The following is a 21,037-nucleotide window of genomic DNA, read 5'->3' as shown; positions in this document are numbered from 1 at the left end:
AATATCTATCATCTCTGTCTTAAAGTTAAGTACTGACTACATGAAAAATTGTATACTTAATAAAAAAAAATTGTTATTAGCATGTGATTTACATTGGCACGGCTACATTTATTACTCATCTCTAGTTTTCCTGAGGAGGGGATGATGGGCCTTCTTATTGAACCATTTCATTCTTGTAGCAATGGTGCTCCCAATGGCCTTAGGTGGGGAATTTAAGGTTTTTGACCTAATAACAATGATGGAACACACCATATATCTCTAAGTCAGGATGGTGTATGATTTGGAGGATAGGTTGAAGGCATTGATATTCCCATAACATTGCTGTTCTTTTCTTTCTTGGTAGAAATCCATTAGTGCTTTGTAACAATTTTTTGGGAAGAGGAATATAATCTAGCTCTGCCTGATATTATATTCACTTGAAGCACCAGAATTCATATAATATTGTAGTGCTCATATGAAAATTTATCTAACTTTATTATTTCCACAGAGAAAACAATCTGATCTGAAATACAGTAAATAACTGCACTTTTTCCTAGGGACAATTCATTGTGTGGGAGGGTGCTCCTGGTGCAAGGCTGTCATGGAAAGGTCACAAACGCATTGTTTTTCTCTTCAAAAATCATTTGCTGATCTGCAAACCAAAAAGAGACAGCAGGACAGATACACAATGCTACATCTTCAAAAACTTGATGAAGGTTGGTACTGCAAATTTTGTATCAAACACTTTATTGAATTGATCTCTTCCAAAGCATGCATCGTTCTTAATGCTGAAAGTTCGGTCATTTATATTTGTCCTTCATGAAATTGTAGAATCTTATTGGGTATAATTGTGCCAGAAACCCTCCAGTACTTTGCATATAGGGCTGTTCCTCTATGCTAGACAGTGAGCCATAGCATTTTTTTTCACACATGTTGGGGGAATTTTAAGTGGAGGAAGTGCACCCACACCACCCCCACCCCTGCCTGGGGTGAGCCCATCTCTGTTTAGCGGGTTGCCCTGCAGCAGTGGCAGGACTTCACTCTCATCTGAGAAGAATTTTCGCCTCTGAGAGCAGCCAATCAAATCACTAACAGGTCTCTAGGCCCAACAGGAAGGAGTGGCCACTGCTGGCCCTGTAGGCAACCTCAATGCCGTGGAGCCATGGATAAGCCCAGGGTTTTGTCAGGGCCAGACTGGTAGGCCCCAGCAAGGGGGTTGGGAGGCTAGGTTCTGCAGGGAAGGGATGGGGTGGACCCACCTTGAGAAGGGGTGGTGTTTTGGTGGTGGGGGGGGGGGGGGGGGGGGCCTTCATTGGGCACAGCCCAAACAGGAGGCACTTTGATCCACTGTCTCCCCCTCAGCCAGTGACCTCACCCAGGCACCGCCAGTAAAATACCAGTTGCAAAGGAAGAAGGCCATTAATTGGCCACTTAGGGGCCTCAAGTGGGGTGCCTAAGAGTGCTAAAAAACCAGCGATGACAGGCAGGTGATGGCACAGCACCACTACCATGGCACATTATGATCAGAACAGGCATCATGGTTGAATTCCAGTCCCGCCTAGACACTCAGGAAAATTGTAATACTCTTAACTGTCATACCAGTGTGACCAACCTCGGCCAAAAATCTTTTCAATCTGACGAATAGAGAGTTGCGCCAGTTGGCCAAGTGTAGCAAGTAAGATAGATCAGATTTAGATTGCTAGGGTTTCTTTCTCATTCTTGATGGTACAAGAGATAAAAACCAATGAAGGCTGAGATACTTTTCAAGATAATTAAGATATGACAGTTTTTCAGATAAGGTTGCAACAAGATTGTTATATTCCTAAAAATGAATCTAAAATGCTAGAAATAAACATCAAGTATTGTCAACCTCTTTGGAGAAACAAACAAGTTAACATTCTGAATGAAAACCTATTAGTCCACTGAAACTGGGGATGGACATTAAATGGCCACTTAAGGGCCTCAATAGGCCCCAAGGTGGTGGACCACCCGGTGCATTCCCGCCCCTGTAAAATTTCAGATAGGTCAGGGGCAGACAAGATGGCCACCAGCTGAATTTTATGTGCCCCTCCCACCTTCAAACCTGGCAGCAGTGGAGCGTGAAATTGAGCCCCATTAGCCTAAAAGAGAAGCTTCATTTTTACAGCCACCTAAGGCCTGCAAACGAGCTAAATTAGCAGAAGCCTGGACTGGTGATTAATTTGATCTGGGGGTGTGGTCAGGACCAACTTTTAGTATGATGTACTTTAAACTAGTGATATGGACAGGAGAGAGACAGGCAAACAGTACTTCTCTCACCAACTGTCCGTAAGCAGAAGGTGTTTTGAATTATTTTTAAGGGATGTGGCGACCTGTTTTCCTAATCCCTCGGTTTGTGTGACCCAATTTACTAATGACTCGCAGCAAACTCACATAATGATGAATTCAGGTTTATTTCACATCCAACACCCAGGGAGGAATGTTCGCTACTTCCCACTCCACTATACACGCACACACACAGTAAAGAGGAGGGATAGAAAAAAGAGTTTTACAACTATTGATAGTAACAGTACAAGAACTACAGAAATGAGTATTAGTTCACATGATTTCCAAAGTCCCAGAAGTAAAAGTTCAGGGGGTGTTTCCTTTGTGACTGAGTTCAGTCCTGATGAGTTTCTGGGTGAAGACAACAACATGCAAATCATTGAAATGTTGGCGCTGCAACAGGATAGATTTTCTATGCTTAGACTGCATGGCAGGCATTGATTAGAGTTTTCTAAAATCAAGCAGGTTTAATAGGGCAGAATTTTCCGCTGGTTGGGCAGGCGCGTGCCCGACCCGAACGAGCGTAAAATGATGCATGATGACGTTGGTTGAGTGTCCCAATGTCATCGCACACTCACGCAATATTTCGGTAGGCAGTCGCACACGTGAGCCGGTAGCGCGCCTGCCGACAATTATCAGGTCTACTAAGGCCATTAAAGTAATAATTAAGTTCAATTTTTCACTGCCCGTCCAACCTTAACGCCAAGCGGCCTTTGGATTTTTTAGGAAACCTCATCCATGGGCGGGATGAGGTTTCCAACAGCAGATAAAAATTAAATAAAAATGTTTAAATTTCATTCATAACATGCACCTGCTCTTGTGACAGAATCACATGAGGGGACATGTTTTTAAATTTAAAAAAATATTTCTTTTCTATTTTCAAAAATCTTCATCCCCCTGAGGCAGTTCTGTGCCTCGGGAAGCTTTTCCTGTGCGCACCCCTTTGCATGTGCAAACTTCAGTTCTGCGTTTGCCCTCCTCTCTCCCCCCACCACCCCCCACCCCCCACACATACACACACACACACACACAGGCAGCACTGCAGCGCACGTTTCATGTTGGGCGGGACTTAACTGGCCTGTCAGTGTGAAATGGCGATCGCTGGCAGCAGTCCGATTTGCTGCCACCGAGCTCGCCCGATGACTGGAAAATCCTGGCCATGGAATTGAGAGATAATAACCAACTACTTGATGAGCCAAACTGCTAGAGTCCTTGGCATTTGATGTTAAAACAGCAGTCTGCCTGTGAGGCCAAAGATGCAACATCAAAACTGTCCAAAAGGCCAGAGGCTTGGGTCATGCGACATGGCCCATTAATGGTTAATTGCAGCTTAAAATCAGTTTCTGTGCTTCTGGCCGGAATTCCATTGTTCCCTCAATGGTCACCTTTTGAAATGGACCTGGACAATCCCAGGTTTGAGATGAGTCTGTTAACACCTCAGCAGGCATCACAAGTTTGTGATAGTTCAGGTTGGGGAGCCAGTTGTCTGCACTTCTTCTACTTTTGTTGATTACAAGGGGTTTGTACAATGAAGTGTGAGATTTCACAGGCTGAGAGACGTTCTTCTGTTCTTGTAACTCCTGGTGGTAGCCCCCAGAACAAAGGGTCAATCCTGTGGTCATGTGACTTACAACAGCCATCTTTTTTGGCTCAACAGAAAGTCCATTTTTTAAACATGGCAAAGGAATAAAATTTTGGATTTCTTTTCATGTTATATGGACCCAACACCAGTGTATAAAATTATGAAAACTTGAGTTGGTGCTGAATATAATTTCTGTTTAAAATTCCATGACTGTTGGCGCTGGTTTTGCTGGTTTCAAACAAATTGTTCTGAAAAAATCAGAGCAATGAATAGAAACTCTAGTCCACTGTATTTTTCCAGCATTTTCTGCTTTTCCAGATAGGCGATATGTTGTTTTCAGAATTTTGTTAAATTCAAAGGATACCTAGCTGACTACCTTCCTGCCCACCTCAAGCTGTTCCCCATAATACTCTAGGTGGGTGGGGTGGAGGAGCGTGGCCACTACATTTAAATAAATAATTAAAAGTCACTTGAGCTTGTTACCAAGCTGACCACACCATTTTTTTGAGGCCAGGTTGAACAAGGGCAGAAAGGAAGGGAGGACAGGCACTGACGAATAAAGGGGGGGTGGGGTGACATTTTGGTAGGTTGCCCCTGATCACCGATGTGCACAGAGAACCCTCTGAATTATGTGCCCCCTCCCCCCAATTCATTCCTGTATGCATCAGGGGCAGCTTCCCCCAAGATATCACCCACCCACCCCTTTGTTCCTCATTGCCTGCCCTTCAAAACCTGACCCCCACCTCCCTTTTAACCCTCCTTGGGCTTTTGGATTCCTCCCTACCCTAAAAACCTGGGACGTAACTGTCTCTGGCAGCAATCGCACTTCTTCTTACTCCTCCTTGCAGTCCCAGCTGCGCCCAATGCTCAGCTCTAGCACTGCCAGGACGGCAAGGAGGAGCAAGAAGAGCAGTGACTGCTGGAGAACAACAAGAGCAAGAAGAAGATTGATGTCCATATCCTGTGAGTGAATTAAAAAAAAGCTACATGTGAGGGTGCAACTTCCTCAAACTGAGGCATGGAAGTCTCACTCTCACTTATTTTAGGCCACCGGCAGCATGTTATGGCAGTGAGGCAGATCGGTGCATCTGCTGCTAGCCGACTTGCCTTCCAGGAGGGTGGTGGCGGCAAGAAATCCGATTCTGCCCCCTCCCACTACTGTCAAAAGTCTAGCCCTGTATTGCTGTTTTCCTATATTGGGGGCTATGCAGTTCATTGAAGTACTGCAGAGTTTTCATGCGGACAAAATGTTTACTACTGCCTAGATACTGAGACCTTTTTACAGGGGTATATAGTTCTACTTGTTCATCAGACTTGAAGATGACACATCTGAACTGAGAAATGTTTTCACAAAATCACTGTGCAGAATTTACAGTTTCAGTTTCTTCACATAGCTCACTAATATCGATGTGAATGACTTTGTGGAAGGCGATGAACGATCTTTTGAAATCTGGCACGAAAGAGAAGACTCAGTGCGTAAATACACACTCCAGGCCCGAACTGTGAATATAAAGATTTCATGGGTAAAAGACATTAGTGGCATACAGCAGCGTTTTAGTCTACCTACCTGGAGTAAGTATCTGCCGAAATTATGCTACTTGTGTTTACCCATCATTTCTATATTGGCTTTCCTGTCAGAAATGCCTTGATTTTAAAATCCTCATTCTTGTTTTCAAATTGCTCTATGACCTTGTCCTCCCTATGTCTGTAACCTCCTATAGCCCTCTAAGATCTTTGCGCTCTTGCATTTCTGACCTTTTGAACATCCCAAATTTAATCACTTCACCATTGGCAGCTGTGTCTTCACCTTCTAAGACTCTAAGCTCTGAAATTCCCGTCCTAAAGCTCTGGGCCTTATATATGGAAAGAAACATTACCCTTCACCTCCCAAAGATTTTAATAAAACTGTTCTGTTATCTGCCTCACTCTGGTCTTTTTTTATGTGCATCAGTATCATTTTTGAGGCATGGAATATATTTAAATACATAAAACTCTCCAAAGTCTTCGCATGCAGATGTAATTGAAACTCTTTCTATACTGTTTTGTGCCTTATCCCAACTTCAGATGAACCCCTCAACTGTAACAGTGTGATTTTTTTTTCCAAACCTTCCATCCTTATAACTAAGTAGAGTGAGATTGGAAGCATGATATTTGTGGGTTATTTTGTGGCTTAGCCTATAAAGAATTCTTAGGACCTTTGTAGCCAGTAAAAAGTGTAGAATTTTGCTCTGAGCTAGATTTTATCACAGGCTGCAGAAGTGGAAGGTCATGTGCTAACCTACTGAACCACCAAGTGCTCATGCAGCCTTCTTTGATATACATAAGTTGGACTGACTCACACTTCAAAATATAATAGTATTGACACCCTTATTCTACTTCAAAATTCTGACACTAAACCGTACCAAGATCTATGATTCTGAATCATTGGATAAAACATTCTGTTGTCAAAAGAAAGGGGAAAATTACCCAGTGATGCGTCTTCTTGGGGGGAAAAAATACAATTTATTGAAAATGTAAATTTTTAAAGCTGTCAATTCTGGATGTGTAGCAGAACTATTTTCTCTTTATATTCCATTTTATATTCAGTTACCTTGTACCCAAATGGATAAGGCGTGAGAATTTCCAATAACAAAATGTGACCGGTAAAGGAGATTGTATGAACCAAGTGAATATGTTTTCTTATTAGATCCCCCCGAATTTGTGGAGAAACTGGCAGATTGTACTGCTGAAATGGGACAAACAGTGAAACTGGCGTGCCTGGTTATCGGAAATCCCAAGCCAGTTGTCACGTGGTATAAAGGTAATTTAAACATGACTTACATTCAATCAAGCAAAAAAATATCTGGCAATCAACATTATTGTCCACATTTCTCCTTTTAACCAGGAGGTAAATGAAACAACAGAGGCTGGAAAATCCTTGATTTAATTACTATCCTAAGCTAGTTGATAACATCTGGGGCAGTTGTTGAGATGATAACAATCAACCTCAGTGCCCCTGAGTTAAGAAAGGAAAAAAAATTATCCAGTGAGACTGCTGGAACGATGTTGGCGGAGCAGAGAATTGGACTCAGTTGGGTCTGGAATTCAAACACTTTTTAGCAAAATTGTGCAATAGTTTTCATACTGGAGTAGTGATATAAATTCTCAACATGGCTTTATAGCAGGATACATTGACCATATAGTTGTGCATCATTAGAGTTGGGTGAGATAAGTAAAAAGTACTAGATGGCCAAAAGAACACTCTTCACCTTATCTATTTATGTGAGAATATTTTAATATATTTATTTCCTGATGATTGAAAATAATCTGTTAATCTTGAAATGAGCCTAAATTTCAAAAAAGTCACAATGGGTCAGCAGATCTGGGGCCTTCAGTTTGTGCTTTGCGCTTTTTCTCGGAATCTCCATTGAATCATCACACACATATAAGGCAGAATCCTGTTGAGATGCCAGGGTCTCATCTGCCAGCTGGAGAGCCGGCAAGAGACCAGTGCTGCTTCTTTTTGGAAGCTCCTGTCAAACCACATACCAATCAGGCACTAGCATGCCAGCGGCAGCCCTTCCCCTGGAATCAAAACCCTGGGGCAAGAAATCTCACCAATTAGGTGCTGCCGGCCAATCAGAGGCCAGCAACTCTTGTGCTCAGCAGCACCACTGGGGAGGCCATGGGTGCTGCCAGAATGACAGAAACTGGAGTCCCAGGATCACAGAGAGACCCAGGCCACAGGTAAGTAGGGGTGCGGTGGGTTGTGGGTTGCAGGAGAGGGATGCAGGGGGCTCAGCAGAGGGCAGTGCTCAGCGGGTCCACCCCTTCCTCATGCCCAGTCAGTCAGCCTTTGATCAAGGGACCCCCACTTTCCCTCCCAGCCCAGAGGTGACAAGCTGGCCACACGGGTTTACCTGTTGTGCCCACCACATAGCAATAGGCCCACCTGCAGCTGGGTTGTACCAGCGTTAATAGAGGCAGCGAGATGAAGCTCATCAGTGGTTATTAATTGGTCACTTAAGGGCCTCAATTGGCAGCGGGTCAGGAAGGTTGACCATGGGCCTTCCCGCCCAGAACCTAACTGAGGCGGGAAGATGGCAGGATTCACCACCAGTCTGGTACTCAGCCATCCAGCCTAAGGACATGCCCTTCCTGCTTCCATTAGCCCTTACCAGCGATAATGCAAGATCCTGGCCAAGGTTTCATCAGAAACTCAGCCAAAAGTTATCTTATTTCACTCTATCGCTTTCATGACATTAATAAAGGTGCAAACTTCATTTTATAGGAGGCCATATCTGCTTTTGTGAACTGTCTGCCGGCTGTGAACATAAGTTAAAAGTGTTGGGAGATGTGCTCACTAAGGTCTAAGTTTAGATTAACCAAAGCAATTTCATGTAGACCCTTACAGTTAACAGAGGGAGGAAACTTCCATATCATCAGCCTTTATTGAGTCTAAATCTAGGTAAAAGGTCTGCTTTCTAACCTATTGTGCCAACTGGTTCCTTCTTTGTTACATTTCATTTCAATGCATTTTCCACAGGTTGAATCTACCACAAACTTCAGTACAATTGAGTCAGTTTGCCCTCAAGTAAAATTTACTGCATTGAAATAATACATTCTGCCCAACTGTTTACGTGATATTCTTCCTTTTTTAATTATGTTATTACCTGCCCCCAAATCTGTCTACTCCCTTCTCTCTCATGTATGCATCATGCCTCCCCTTAAATCCTTGGTACCTGCTTCAACTACTTCAGTGAGTTTCATATACTTATCATCCTTATTCTTCTTAAATTCTTTATCTTATCCATTAATGGTTACTTTATATTCATACCCCCTTTCTCGGATTCACTCGCAAATAGAAAAGGTTATTCTATGTCCACTCTATTGAACCTCTTCATAATTTTGGGACTGTATTAATCTTCTCTTAGTCTTCTCTTTTTTTGAGAAAAGAGTCCCAGCCTAAATACAAACATATGAATTAGGAGCAGGAGTAGGCCATTTAGCTCCTCGAGCCTGCTCAGCCGTTTAGTAAGATCATGGCTGATCTGATTGTGACCTCAACTCCACAGTCTATCTACCCCCGACAACCTTCGATTCTCTTATTAGTGTAGAATCTATCGAGCTCTGCCTTAAAAATATTCATTCACCCTACATCCACCACTCTCTGGGGAAAAGGGTTCCAAAGATTCACAACCCTCTTAAGAGAAAAAATTTCTTTTCATTGGCATCTTAAATGGGAGACTCCTTATATTTAAACAGTGTCCTGCTCAATATTTCATTGTAGTTGCAATCTCGCAATTCTAGCATCATACTTAGAAATGTTTCTATGCTTTCTCCTGTACTTCAGGCTTTTTGTAGTTTTAAACAAAGCTAAATGTCTAAATCAACATGATTTGCTTCTGTCTATTAGAAAACGGATACCTGTTTCATGTCTAGTGATGACTTTGCAAAACATTATTGTTAATTCCCTTGAGCATTTTTGTAAAACCTATATTTATGTTGTGACACTAGATGGCCAGGCCGTGGAGGTTGACCCACATCACATTATAATAGAGGATGAAGATGGCTCCTGCACGCTGATCTTGGATACCCTCACAGCTGCCGACTCAGGGCAGTATATGTGTTATGCAGCCAGTGCTGCAGGAAATGCCAATACACTTGGAAAGATTCTTGTACAAGGTAGGAACAGATCACAATCTCCTTCACTTAAACATCAAAAACTTTATATATAAAGTAATGTAGCTCCTGTGGCATTGGCTGTGGAAATGAGGCCTTCCTTTATTATTTCTAATATTTAAGCTTTACCTAATAATAATAATTTACTTAATAGACATAAAAAATTTCCGCATTTTTGGATTTTAAATATTTATCTATTTTCCGATCCTCTCAAATCCTATCATCAGTTTTGGAGGTGAGAAACATGTAATTCAAAACCAGCTTTTGATTGGCTGAAAACTAGTTCAGTTTTTTAGTCAGCCAAGTCTCAGGAATATAAAGGTTGAAATTTTCCTGCTAGACCAGCGACATCACTTGACAACTCAATCTAAACATTAGTTAATGCTATGGCAGTTTTGCAGGTGTCAGTATCCTGAATATCCATCATAGCAGACATTCTGCACAAGAAGTGTGCAACTTGCCATTTCTCTAACGGCAGAGAAAGCGGTGTCCAGGGTCTGTGTGTAAATAAGGGGCCTAATGCCTATTTCAGGTCCCCTTCCTAAAATTGGCCTTCCCAGAATGCAGCTGACGCCACAGCAACTGCCCCAACCAGCAATCCTTAAAGGGATCACTGGAAGTCACCACCAAAAAGGCATGTATTGCTTGAATGTGGAGTTGGGAGAAAGAGGACTGCTGATCCTAGCTCCACAGCAGTGCTAATAACCATTGCATGTCCCTACCGAATGCTTCCTCTTTCCCTCCCAGAACTTACCTGAAGAGTTCTAATGCTGGCAGACTGCCCAACAGGCAACTCCAGCTCACCAATCTCATGTAAATAAGCTTTGAGACCAAATATTGGGTGGTCCTTGGACACACCTTTCTAGTACAGGACTCGTTCCCCTGCACAAGCCAGTTTTTAGGCCCTAATTTCTCATCAACACAGGTAAAACTACTAATGACTCTTAGAGGTTTCAAGGATTTGGTTGTTAGCAGTAGATGAACACAAAAGTAGGTAATATACTGTTAAATTTTGAAAAATGAACTTCACTGCCCAATTGAAATCACTTGCTTGCTAAATTTGATATTCTGAACTTGATACTTTTTTATTAACACTGAATTTGAAGGAAACTACAATTGTCAATTAAAATTCTCATTTTAACTTTCAGTCCCTCCAAGGTTTGTCAGCCGCCTTAGAAACATCCCATTTATTGAGAATGAAGATACACAGTTTGCATGCACTATTGAAGCTGCACCAGCCCCACAGATAAGGTAAGTTTTATTAATTTAACAACATTTGGCCCTTGCATTGGTTGATTTAAAAAATCTTCTGATGCATATAAATTATGGTATAGTAAATATGTAAGGGTAAATAGTGATGCTACAAATTGAGCACAGTAACCATGGTACTCAATTTACGCTTTCCTCAATTGAGGTTCTAGCAAAGTAGCCTCACAAGACTTAAGCTGTACAGTGTGAAAGCTCAGACCAATGTCTGGCATTACCTCCCTAAATCCCTCTGCCTCATCATGTTTCTCTGCTTTGACCAGGTTTTGGTCACCCCTCTTAATTTACTTCCATAGCTTGGCATTTGTTTCCCTCATGCCTCTGTGATGTATTCTGAGATAATTGTCTAAAGATGCTATATAAATTGCAAATTGTCGTAGTTTTGATCACAACATTAAAGTATATTAAAGCCATGGAATTGGTACAGTGAACATTCACAAGAATGGCCTCAGGAATGAAAGAACCAACAAACTTTTTTTCCCCACTGAATAGAATAGATTAAAAGGTTGGTCCAATAATAATTTGGAAAAAATTGAAATTTAAATTTAAATTTTAAAAAATTTAAATTGAAAAACACGACAAATGATTTATTATTCTATGACATGTATGACATGTGCAGTGAAATCAAATAAATATATCAACTGATTAAACAGTTTTCCTTTTTATAAAAAGTAGATGCCATAGCTTAGATTTCTGGTGACACCACTTGAAATTGATCATGTCGTGTCTGGGTATGGGGCCATGTAAACAGGAAGTGAAACTGTCCATAGTGATACAACGGAGCCATCCACCCTCAAGGAGACAGGATAATCTCAGGAAACACCCTAGCACTCCCAGTAGAGCAGCCAAAGGTCTGCATCAGGCCAAAGATCAAGGTTTGAATTGTTTTTGTCTCTGACAGATTTAGAAAACCCACTCTGGAATAGTGACTAACTCATATGAATCAATAACTATTTGATCATCAGGTGGTGGGGTCTACATTAGGCCCAGAATTGAATCTACGCCCTCTCCCACAAGAAACGTCACTACAAGAGTTCCTCAGGGTAGGGTCCTAGGCCCAAACATCTTCAGCTGTTTCATAGTGACCTTCCTTCTTTCATAAGGTCAGAAGTGGGGATGTTTGCTGATGATTGTACATGGTTCAGCACCATTCGTGACTCCTTAGATTCTGAAGCAGTCAAGCTGGACCTGGACAATATCGAGGCTTAGGCTGACAAGTGGCAAATAACATTTGTGCCACACAAGTGCCAGACAATGATCATCTCCATTAAGAGAGAATCTAACCATGGCCCCTTGACATTCAATCGCTGAATCCCCCAGTATCAACATCCTGGGGATAACCATTGACCAGATACTGAACTGAACTAGCCATATAAATACTGTGACTACAAGAGCAGGTCAGAGGTTAGGAATTCTACAATGAGTAACTCAACTCCTGACACCCCAAAGCCTGTCCAGCATCTACAGGGCACAAGTCAGGAGGGTGATCTAATACTCTCCACCTGCCTGGATGAGTGCAACTCCAAAAACACCCAAGAAGCTTGACACCATCCAGGACAAAACAGCCCGCTTGATTAGCACCCCTTCCACAAACATTCACTCCCTCCACCCCCACGAACAGTGGCAGCAATGTGTGTACCATCTACAAGATGCACTCCAGAAACTCACCAAGGGCCCATAGGCAGCACCTTCCAAACCCACAACCACTACCATCTAGAAGGAGAAGGGCAGCAGATACATGGGAACAATGCCAACTGAAAGTTCCCTTCCAAGCCACTCACCATTCTGACTTGGAAATATATCACCGTTCCTTCATTGTCAATGGGTCAAAATCCAGGAATTCCCTCCCGAACATCACTATGGGTGTGCCTACACCGCATGGACTGCTGCAGTTCAAGAAGGCAGCTCAGCACTGCCTGCTCAAGCGCAATTAGGGATGGACAATAAATGGTGGCCCAGCCAACGACACCCGAATTCCGTAAATGAATAAAATAGAAACTGCTGGTCCTATCAGGCCCAAACCTGGCAGGATTCCTAGGGTAGCCCTTGAAAGCATCCAGGTTGCCCCAAAAATGTAAACAGGGGTGGCAGTAGAAGGAACTTACCATTTCACTTGAACATAAGAACATAGTATCATAAGAAATAGGAGCAGGATTAGGCCATTTGGCCCCTCAAGCCTGCCCGGCCATTCAATAAGATCATGGCTAATCTGCCCCAGGCCTCAACTCCTCTTTCGTGTCAGCCCCTCATAGCTCTCAACTCCCCAATATTTCAAAAATCTATCTACCTCCTCTTTAAATACTTTCAGTTCACAACTCTCTGAGGTAGAGAATTCCAGACATTTACTACCCTCTGAGAGTAGAAATTCCTTCAAATCTCAGTTTTAAAAGAGTGTCCCCTTATTGAAGTTTTGTGGAACTTTCTGAATGGAGCAGAAACCATATGGATCCAAGTTTCATCTTTTCTGTTCTGCCTGCTTGATTAATGGGCTTTTTGAGCTAGTTTCTGGGCTCAGGCTCTTCTTCACTGAACTGGATTTTGAAATATTACATTGAAAACTGATGTTGTTTGAAGCTTTCTCAAATATTAGTTAGATTGATTTACAATTAATTCTGTTTTTATTGAAGATGGAGTATTGATGGTTCACCATTAACAAATAAAACAAAGTATCAGACTTTCTACGATCCGCAATTTGGAGTTGCAGTGCTGGTCATCAAAAACACAGAAAAAAATGACCTTGGAATCTATGAATGTGAAGTGAGTATGATGAACGCTTATTGCTCACATAATAATTTTCATCTGTACAATTCAAGAGGACAACCCTCCATTTCAGTTCACTAGTATAACCATTTTTCTTTTGAGGTTGGGAAGCTTGACTTCACGTCAAGTATGAGTATAGAATTAAATGTTGCTACAGTTTTATGCATGTTATATATGTAGAACTCTTCCTAATCTGGTTTTTGTTCCACTTCAGTGAATGGAGTGGCAAACTGATGGTTGTCACCAGGATTCCTGATCTCACTAAGATAGAACTTCCTGATGCTACTGCTACTTTAAATGCAAGTTCACAACATCTTACCTAAATGTGCTTCTGACTCCTCCTCCTTCTTCAGGTTCTATGCCCTAAGAGAGCGTCGGTGACCATAGACTTCCTTTGGATTGGTCCATGATAATGCTTGGCAAAGTACTGCAGGGCCTTCTGAGGTATGGCTGACCAGGAAACCCTCCCACTCTTACCACCTGCCGAGAGGGATATTGGAAGGATTTGCGGACTGATAATCATCCTGTTTGGCTGTATTATGAACACACCTTCCTTGGCCATCAAGTTTTAGAATGAACCTTGAACCCAGAGCTTCTGGCCCAGAGACAGGGAGGCTACTCACTGAGCCACAAGGTCTCCCACACTTCTGACTAGGTGTTTTAATTATAAAGTGCAATAACCTGAGCGACTGAGAGGCAGAAATATTTGTGGAGCTGCCCCTGTTCTCTAATGGGGAAACAGAAAACTCAGTTTTATTTGCTCACAATTCATATTCACTCATTTGCCCTGCTTGAATATTACTGTCGAAGTTTTTCGTCTTGCACTCATCAGGACACTTTGCAAGAATAACAATATAAGGCCAAAACAAAAATTTTTACTGCTTGAGAAGAGAGTGCTGATTGGTTGGCAGTTGGCATTGCCACGGAGAATGCACCAACTGCCAAGCATTGTTTAAAATTTAAACCAGGCAGCTTGACTCTGATTGTTCAAGGCATTGCCCTGGGGAATGAGTCAGTGAATGACATGTCACTTATTTTGTTTAGCTGAAACAGGCACAATGTGTGTACATGTTCTTTCTGTCTCCAAAAAAAAGGATCCTGTGTATTAATATACATAGCTTCCAGTACACGCAAATGTGCCACACTGCAAGCCAGACTGACAATCTTAAATTGGCTGTCAGCGTAATTCTTAGTACACTGAGGATTATTTAGCAAATGTTGTCCAATTCATATACCAGGCAATTCAGATATTCAGGCTACTCTGATCAGATCATTTCGCGCTGTATATCATGCAAACTCATGAATGGGTCTAATGCCATAACCTTCAGCCCTGAAAATGCACACACATTGAGCCTGTTTCAGCTAAACAAAATGAGATGTCTCTTTTTTTCAGCAATACTCAAGTTCTGTACTACTAAACGACTATTTGAATGTTACTGCTTGTACAACTGGAGGTTTGGAAACTACTAAATTCCCATCTGTCAGTTCAGCAGAGACAATGGCTGAATTTTAACTTTCTGACCCATTCACACGGGGTTTCCTGACAACCCTGCTTTTCCTCCATTGGGAAACACCACCAGGACTGGTGGCTGCTGCCGATTATGTACCCACCAGAGGATGGGATCAACAAGTGACCCAGGCCTCAGGTGAGTGAGGTATTTTGCTCTTATCTCAGGTGAGTGATGGTGGGATGAGGATTACAGGGAGGCAGTCGCTAGCCACCATAGGGAGGAGGAAGAAAAGGCAGGGAGGTGGCTCTCAGGACCCCCCTTCCTGATGCCAGGTCTCTCAGTAGTACTTTTGAATGAGGGATTTGCTTTTCCAGCTCTCAGCTTCGCAACTCCACCATCCACTGCTGGTTAAATACCAGCGGCAATGGGGTGAGGGCCTTAGGTGGGCATCAATTACTCACTCAAAAGCTTCAATTAGCATCCGGGCAGGAAAGCCATCTTCCCGTCCCGGACTTAATCGGGCAGAAGTGGGAAGGCTGCTGAGTGGAGACTGTGCTTAAGACCTATGATGGTATATCCTTGAAGTGAGTAACTTACTCTGAGGAATCTTTGTCCTCCTCCTGCAGCACCTTCTGCAGGAAGCTTAAAGTACTTGTGGAGGTGAAAGACATGAATCAGAACTGTAAAGGTAGGAGGGTATTAAGTCATCATTTTGTCATCATTTTTCAGTGTCTACTGACATCAAGTCAGCATGATTGTTTTGTCATATGGCTATGTGTTATTTAACTTTGCTATCAGATAGCAAGGAGACCACCATTTCTGATGGACAGGCATGCTGAAACTCAGCCATTTTCAAAACACCTGCTTCCCTGTCTCTCCATGGTGTTCTATACTCTATTCTGCAAGGAAGGAAAGAAGAGACATGAGCGTGAGAAATGGAAGATGTTGAGAGGATGGAAGGTCAATATTTGTGAAGGTTTACTGTGAAGGACAGGTGTGTCATGGGGGCATTAAATCTGTTCTTTGACAGCCACTGGCAGTGCGTGCCTTCCTGCTCTTTCAGTTGATGAAGACTCCACGGTGATCTGGGTGTGCTTAATTGCCACATGTATGGAGTTGCTGACTCTCTTAACCTGTGGGATGCCAGAGCTGCAAAGACAAGCACCTGCTCATTCTCATTGGCTTCACTGGTTGATGAGTGCATGTAATTCCTGTCCCTGCCAAACATGGCATTGGTCACTTGCAAGACGCATTTGTGGGCAGCAAATTCCAAATTCTACAAATATCACTTGGAAGGAGCTAAAGGCAAAGAATTAAGGGCTGTAGTTACTTTGGGCAGAATTTAATGTTGACAGTTGGGGAGGGGGTCCTCGCCTGCCGACTGGAAAACTGGCGGGGGGACACCTGCATCACCTCCATTGGGAAGGTCAACCAGAATTAAATGCCTTTCGGGCACTTAACTGGCCACCATTGATCCTTCCCTGGATTTAGGACCCTGGAGGCAGAAGTCTTCTTCATGGAGACTACAAATGTCTGTGACCACCTGAGGCACTGGTGCGTGGTCATGCCAGGGAAGCTTATCCTCTGCCTGTGAATCCGGTTTTGGCGGTATCACCTGCTTATCCCATCTCTCCTGTGGAGCAACAAGTGATTGAAAACTGCTGCTGCTCCCCACTGTTGGTTGTATTGTTGATGCTGCTCATCTTTTTCCTCATCTGAGGTTCAGAGTAGAACTGCATCATTAGTTCCCATGCTGAATTAAAGATTGACAGCTGGGATATGTAGATCAAATGATATAGACTGCAAAGTAGTAGAAATGACCTCTTAACCAGTGAAAAAAGCCCTGTGAACGAAGGTAAGGAAGCAGGTGTGAGATCTCAGTATTTAAAGCATTTCTTGTCTTCACATATGGAGCCCTCTGAAATCCTGCTATCCTCTCACCTTGCTTTCCCTGGCAAGCTCCAAAAAACCTTGGAATCCTATGCGCACACTGTTAAATTCAGAAATCAGGTTAAAGAAGCTGATAATGACTAAATTGCTCTACAGAGAAATAACATGGACTTGATGGGTTGAATGGCCTCCTTCTGTGCCATAATGACCCTGTGCTAATAATAGACATTTAACATCTTTAAATTGCCAACCTGCCTGCCCCATGGGGATTTTTCTCACCTTGGAGATTGCATTGATGTTAAAGGCAGAAGTCAGCTGGTTGGTTCCACCTTCCCGACACTATGGCAATTTCGACTCTTTTAACCTGCTGCCACCTTGCAAATCTACTCAACTTGTGAGGTTAAAATTCACCCCCAATGGCATTGAATGAATGTTGGTTCGAAACTAGTCTGACCACTTCAGTTGTCTGTATCCCTTTCTATGAGAAGTCAGTCCTGAAATTGTTTATCATGTACTTCTTGAGCTTCTTTTTCCATCCTATGTTCAGGGCTTGAAAGGCCTCCTAGCTGTTTCCGTTCTTGAAAATTGACTAAACTTTCACAGTTGTCTTTCTTGGATCTTCTAAAGTTTGGAAAGAGTTGTTCTTAATATTATGGTTAAGTCTCAAAACAGAACACCAAGACCTATTAGTATAGAAATATAAGATATGATATATAAGCTATTGGAAACATGGATTTGAACTTTATAGCCCCAAAATACCTGCACTGGGAGCAAAGGAACCTGCACCCCTCCACTGCTGACATTCATGACTCCTTGTTGTCCCTTATCTTCCAGTGTCACTAAGGGCATAACAGGAAATATATTTTCCTTATTTACACCACAGTGTAGTATGCTTGTGGGTGAGAAAATTATGGACCTAAAAGTACTGGAAATTGTCATGGGGCCAAACATGAGTGGAACTCTGGAAGATCTGGGATCCATCTGAATTTCCAAATCTCCTGCTGACAGTACATTGCCACCTACATTCCTGGCCCATTTTTTCTCCTCATTCCAAGGCTCCAGCCTAACAAAAGTAAAAATGCTTTAACAGTTCTGCTTTATAATATATAGGATTGTGTAATAATACAGAAGAATACAGTTCTTCAAAAATTTATTAGCAAGGAAAAGGAGAAACAGATCAACATAATTTAATATGTAAATCAGAGACAATACTGTTGTTCTACTTTATGCTTAACAATCTGCATTGTTGTGTTTTTATTCTCCCAGGTTACAAACAAGCTGGGTACAGCCAGAGATGTTGCAGAGCTGTATCTTCAGGCTCCTGTTCTGATTCCAGAAAGGAAAGGAGACCAAGTTGTCATGATTGAAGGTAAGTTCAGTAGTTATTTTTGCTACTCTAAACCTAGTTCTGGGAGCTGAAAGTTTAGAGAAAATCTTGATCCAGCAGCTGTCGTTAGTTGTCAGCAAGTGAGATCGTCAGTTATGGTCAAATAGTTGAGTTTGTAGACTTCCCTGAAAATAGGCAACAATTATAGGGATGAAATTGATCATTTTGATTTATAAAAGGTTTCTTTTTCATGAATTATACAAAATCTGCATTTTGTGCCCCCATTCCTTCTACAAACCTTACTTCAAGGATCTGACAGATTACTGGCAAAGGAAATAAGTGAGGGATTGTGGGACATATTGAGAAAATATGGGCAGCTCAGGACTGGTAAATAGCACACAGAAGGCCTTAGCCCAACATGGATGGAAGGTCACAGAGAAGGGATTTAGGACTTTGAGAGGGAAAAGCTGAATTAGAATCAAAGTTGTATGGGAATTAGGGTGTGGGAGGGTGTTGAAGGTAGCCAGAAGGTGAGGGGGAGGTTAGGGAAGGGTGAGAGAAGTGGAGAAAGAGCTATTATGGATGATCAAAGGATATGGTATTCAGGGACGAAGCCAAGTAGCAGAAGGTGAATTTGGGGCTGAATCACAAAATCATTACAGTGTAGAAGGAGGCCATTAGGCCTATCATGTCTGCACCGGCTCTCTGAGCATTTTAACTTAGTACCAATCTCCTGCCTTTTGCCCATAACCCTGCACATTGTTTCTATTTAGATAATCATCCAATGCCCTCTTGAATGCCTCAATTGAACCTGCTTCCACCACACTCCCAAGCAGTGCATTCCAAACCCTAACTACTCGCTGTGTGAAGAAGTTTTTTCTCACCTCGCATTTGCTTCTTTTGCAAAGCACTTTAAAACTGTGCCCTCTGGCTCTTTATCTGTTTAGAAGCGGGAACAGTTTCTCCCTATCTACCCCGTCCAGGCCCCTCATTATTTTGAAAACTTCTATCAAGTCTCCTCTCAGTCTTCTCCTCTCCAAGGAAAACAGCCCCAACTTCTCCAATTGAAGTGTTTCATCCCTGGAACCACTCTCGTAAACCTCTTCTGCACTCTCTCCAATACATTCACATCCTTCCTATTGTGTGGCGCCAAGAACTGTACACAATATTCCAGCTGAGGGTTAACCAGTGTCTTATATAAGTTCATCATAACCTCCCTGTTCTTGTACTCTATGCCTCTATTAATGAAGCCTTGAATACTTTATGCTTTAGAAACAGCTCTCTCTACCTGTCCTGCCATCTTTAATGACTTATGTACATATACACCCAGGTCTCTCTGCTCCTGTACACCCTTTAGAATAGTATTTTATTTCATTCTGTCTCTCCATGTTCTTTGTACCAAAGTGTATCGCCTCACACTTCTCTGCATTGAACTTCATCTGCCACCTATCTGCCATAGAGTGCCATTGAGGAGTGAGTGATGGGGGTAATATAAACTGCAGTGCATGTCACATGGAAGACATCAGACTGCTACATAAGCAGATGGCAAAGTGACATTAGAGGATGGGTGTGATACTAATGGGAGAGGAGCATGCAGACATGATGCAAAGCAGAAAAAATACAGTGAATATTGAGGTCAAGGGCTTTGCATGAGCGCACAAGAGCAAAAGAAATAGGAGCAGGGGTAGGCCTTACTGCCCCTTGAGACTGGTCTGCTATTCAATAAGATCATAGCAAAACTTTAACATCAACTCCACTTTCCCAACCTGTCCACACATCCCTTGATTCAGCTTTGTGCCCAAGAACCTATAAATCTCAATTGTGAATATTTTTAATGACTGAGCATCCACAGCCCTCCAGCAGAGAATTCCAAAAGTTACAAACCTCTGAGTGAAGAAACTTATCTTTATCTCAATCCCACACGGCTGACCCTTTATCCCAAGACTATGACTACTAGTTCTACACTCTCCGGCCTCTCAGCATCTACTCTGTCAAGCCCTCTGAGAATTTGATATATTTCAATGCGATCCTCTCTCATCTAAGTTCCCAAGAATATTGGCCCATTCTCCTCAATCTCTCCTTAATCGCCATTCTTCTCATCCCAGAAATAAATCTAATGAACCTTTATTACACCCCTTCTAAGGCATGTATATCCTTCTTTAGCTAAGGAGACCAAAACTGCACACAACACTGCAGGCATGGTCTCATCAAAGCCCTGTGTAATTACAGCAAGGCTTCCTTACTCTTATACTCCAAAACTCTTGTAATAAAGGCATCAGATGGTGGAAGCAATAGGACTGAGGCCAAACTGTCAGTAGAGGGAAAATGCAAATATCTTGCAAGGGAAAAGCAATGCCTCCCCTTTTGCATTCATTTTCTAACATACTGGCCCAGATTTTCCCTCCTGGGTCAAGAGTGCAGAGATGGGAGAAGTCCCAGCTCTGTGAACCTGACCTTCAGAAATGGTGGCCCACATTTCCTATTTTCGTTCTGGAAGGGCAGGCTGGATTTGAAGTTGGGCCTGCAGCCCCCCAGAACGAGTGTGGAGACTGCTGGGTGCAGAAGGCCTGCCTCTGTGTTACGGCACATTATTGAATTTAATTTAAAAAATGATTAAAACAAAAAACAGCCCTCACCTACCCCCATACTCCCTATATCCTATCCATGCCAAGCTATACCACCTCATGCCCTCTCCCACCCCCATGGAACTTCATACCCCCATGCCAACCCATTTCCCTCTACCTACCTCCCATGGTCCCTCATACCCCCTACGCCAACACATGCCCTTTACCCACACCCTTCCTTGGCCTCTGATCA

General features: G+C 42.6%; 1 protein-coding gene across 1 annotated transcript in view; it reads left to right on the top strand.

Annotated features, from left to right (window-relative positions):
• obscnb (obscurin, cytoskeletal calmodulin and titin-interacting RhoGEF b) overlaps positions 1-21,037 on the top strand; it is a 691,209-nt gene that overhangs the window by 633,314 nt on the left and 36,858 nt on the right. Inside the window, exons 84-90 of the mRNA XM_078536828.1 lie at positions 537-695; positions 5,260-5,437; positions 6,552-6,665; positions 9,362-9,529; positions 10,675-10,777; positions 13,420-13,549; positions 18,160-18,262. Of these exons, the coding sequence (XP_078392954.1) occupies positions 537-695; positions 5,260-5,437; positions 6,552-6,665; positions 9,362-9,529; positions 10,675-10,777; positions 13,420-13,549; positions 18,160-18,262 (955 nt within the window). The remainder of the gene's footprint in view (positions 1-536; positions 696-5,259; positions 5,438-6,551; positions 6,666-9,361; positions 9,530-10,674; positions 10,778-13,419; positions 13,550-18,159; positions 18,263-21,037) is intronic.

The sequence above is a fragment of the Cetorhinus maximus genome, chromosome 3 (assembly GCF_964194155.1).
Source record: "Cetorhinus maximus chromosome 3, sCetMax3.hap1.1, whole genome shotgun sequence".
In the NCBI taxonomy this organism is placed as follows: Eukaryota; Metazoa; Chordata; class Chondrichthyes; order Lamniformes; family Cetorhinidae; genus Cetorhinus; species Cetorhinus maximus.
This window is presented reverse-complemented; position numbering and strand designations above follow the sequence as displayed.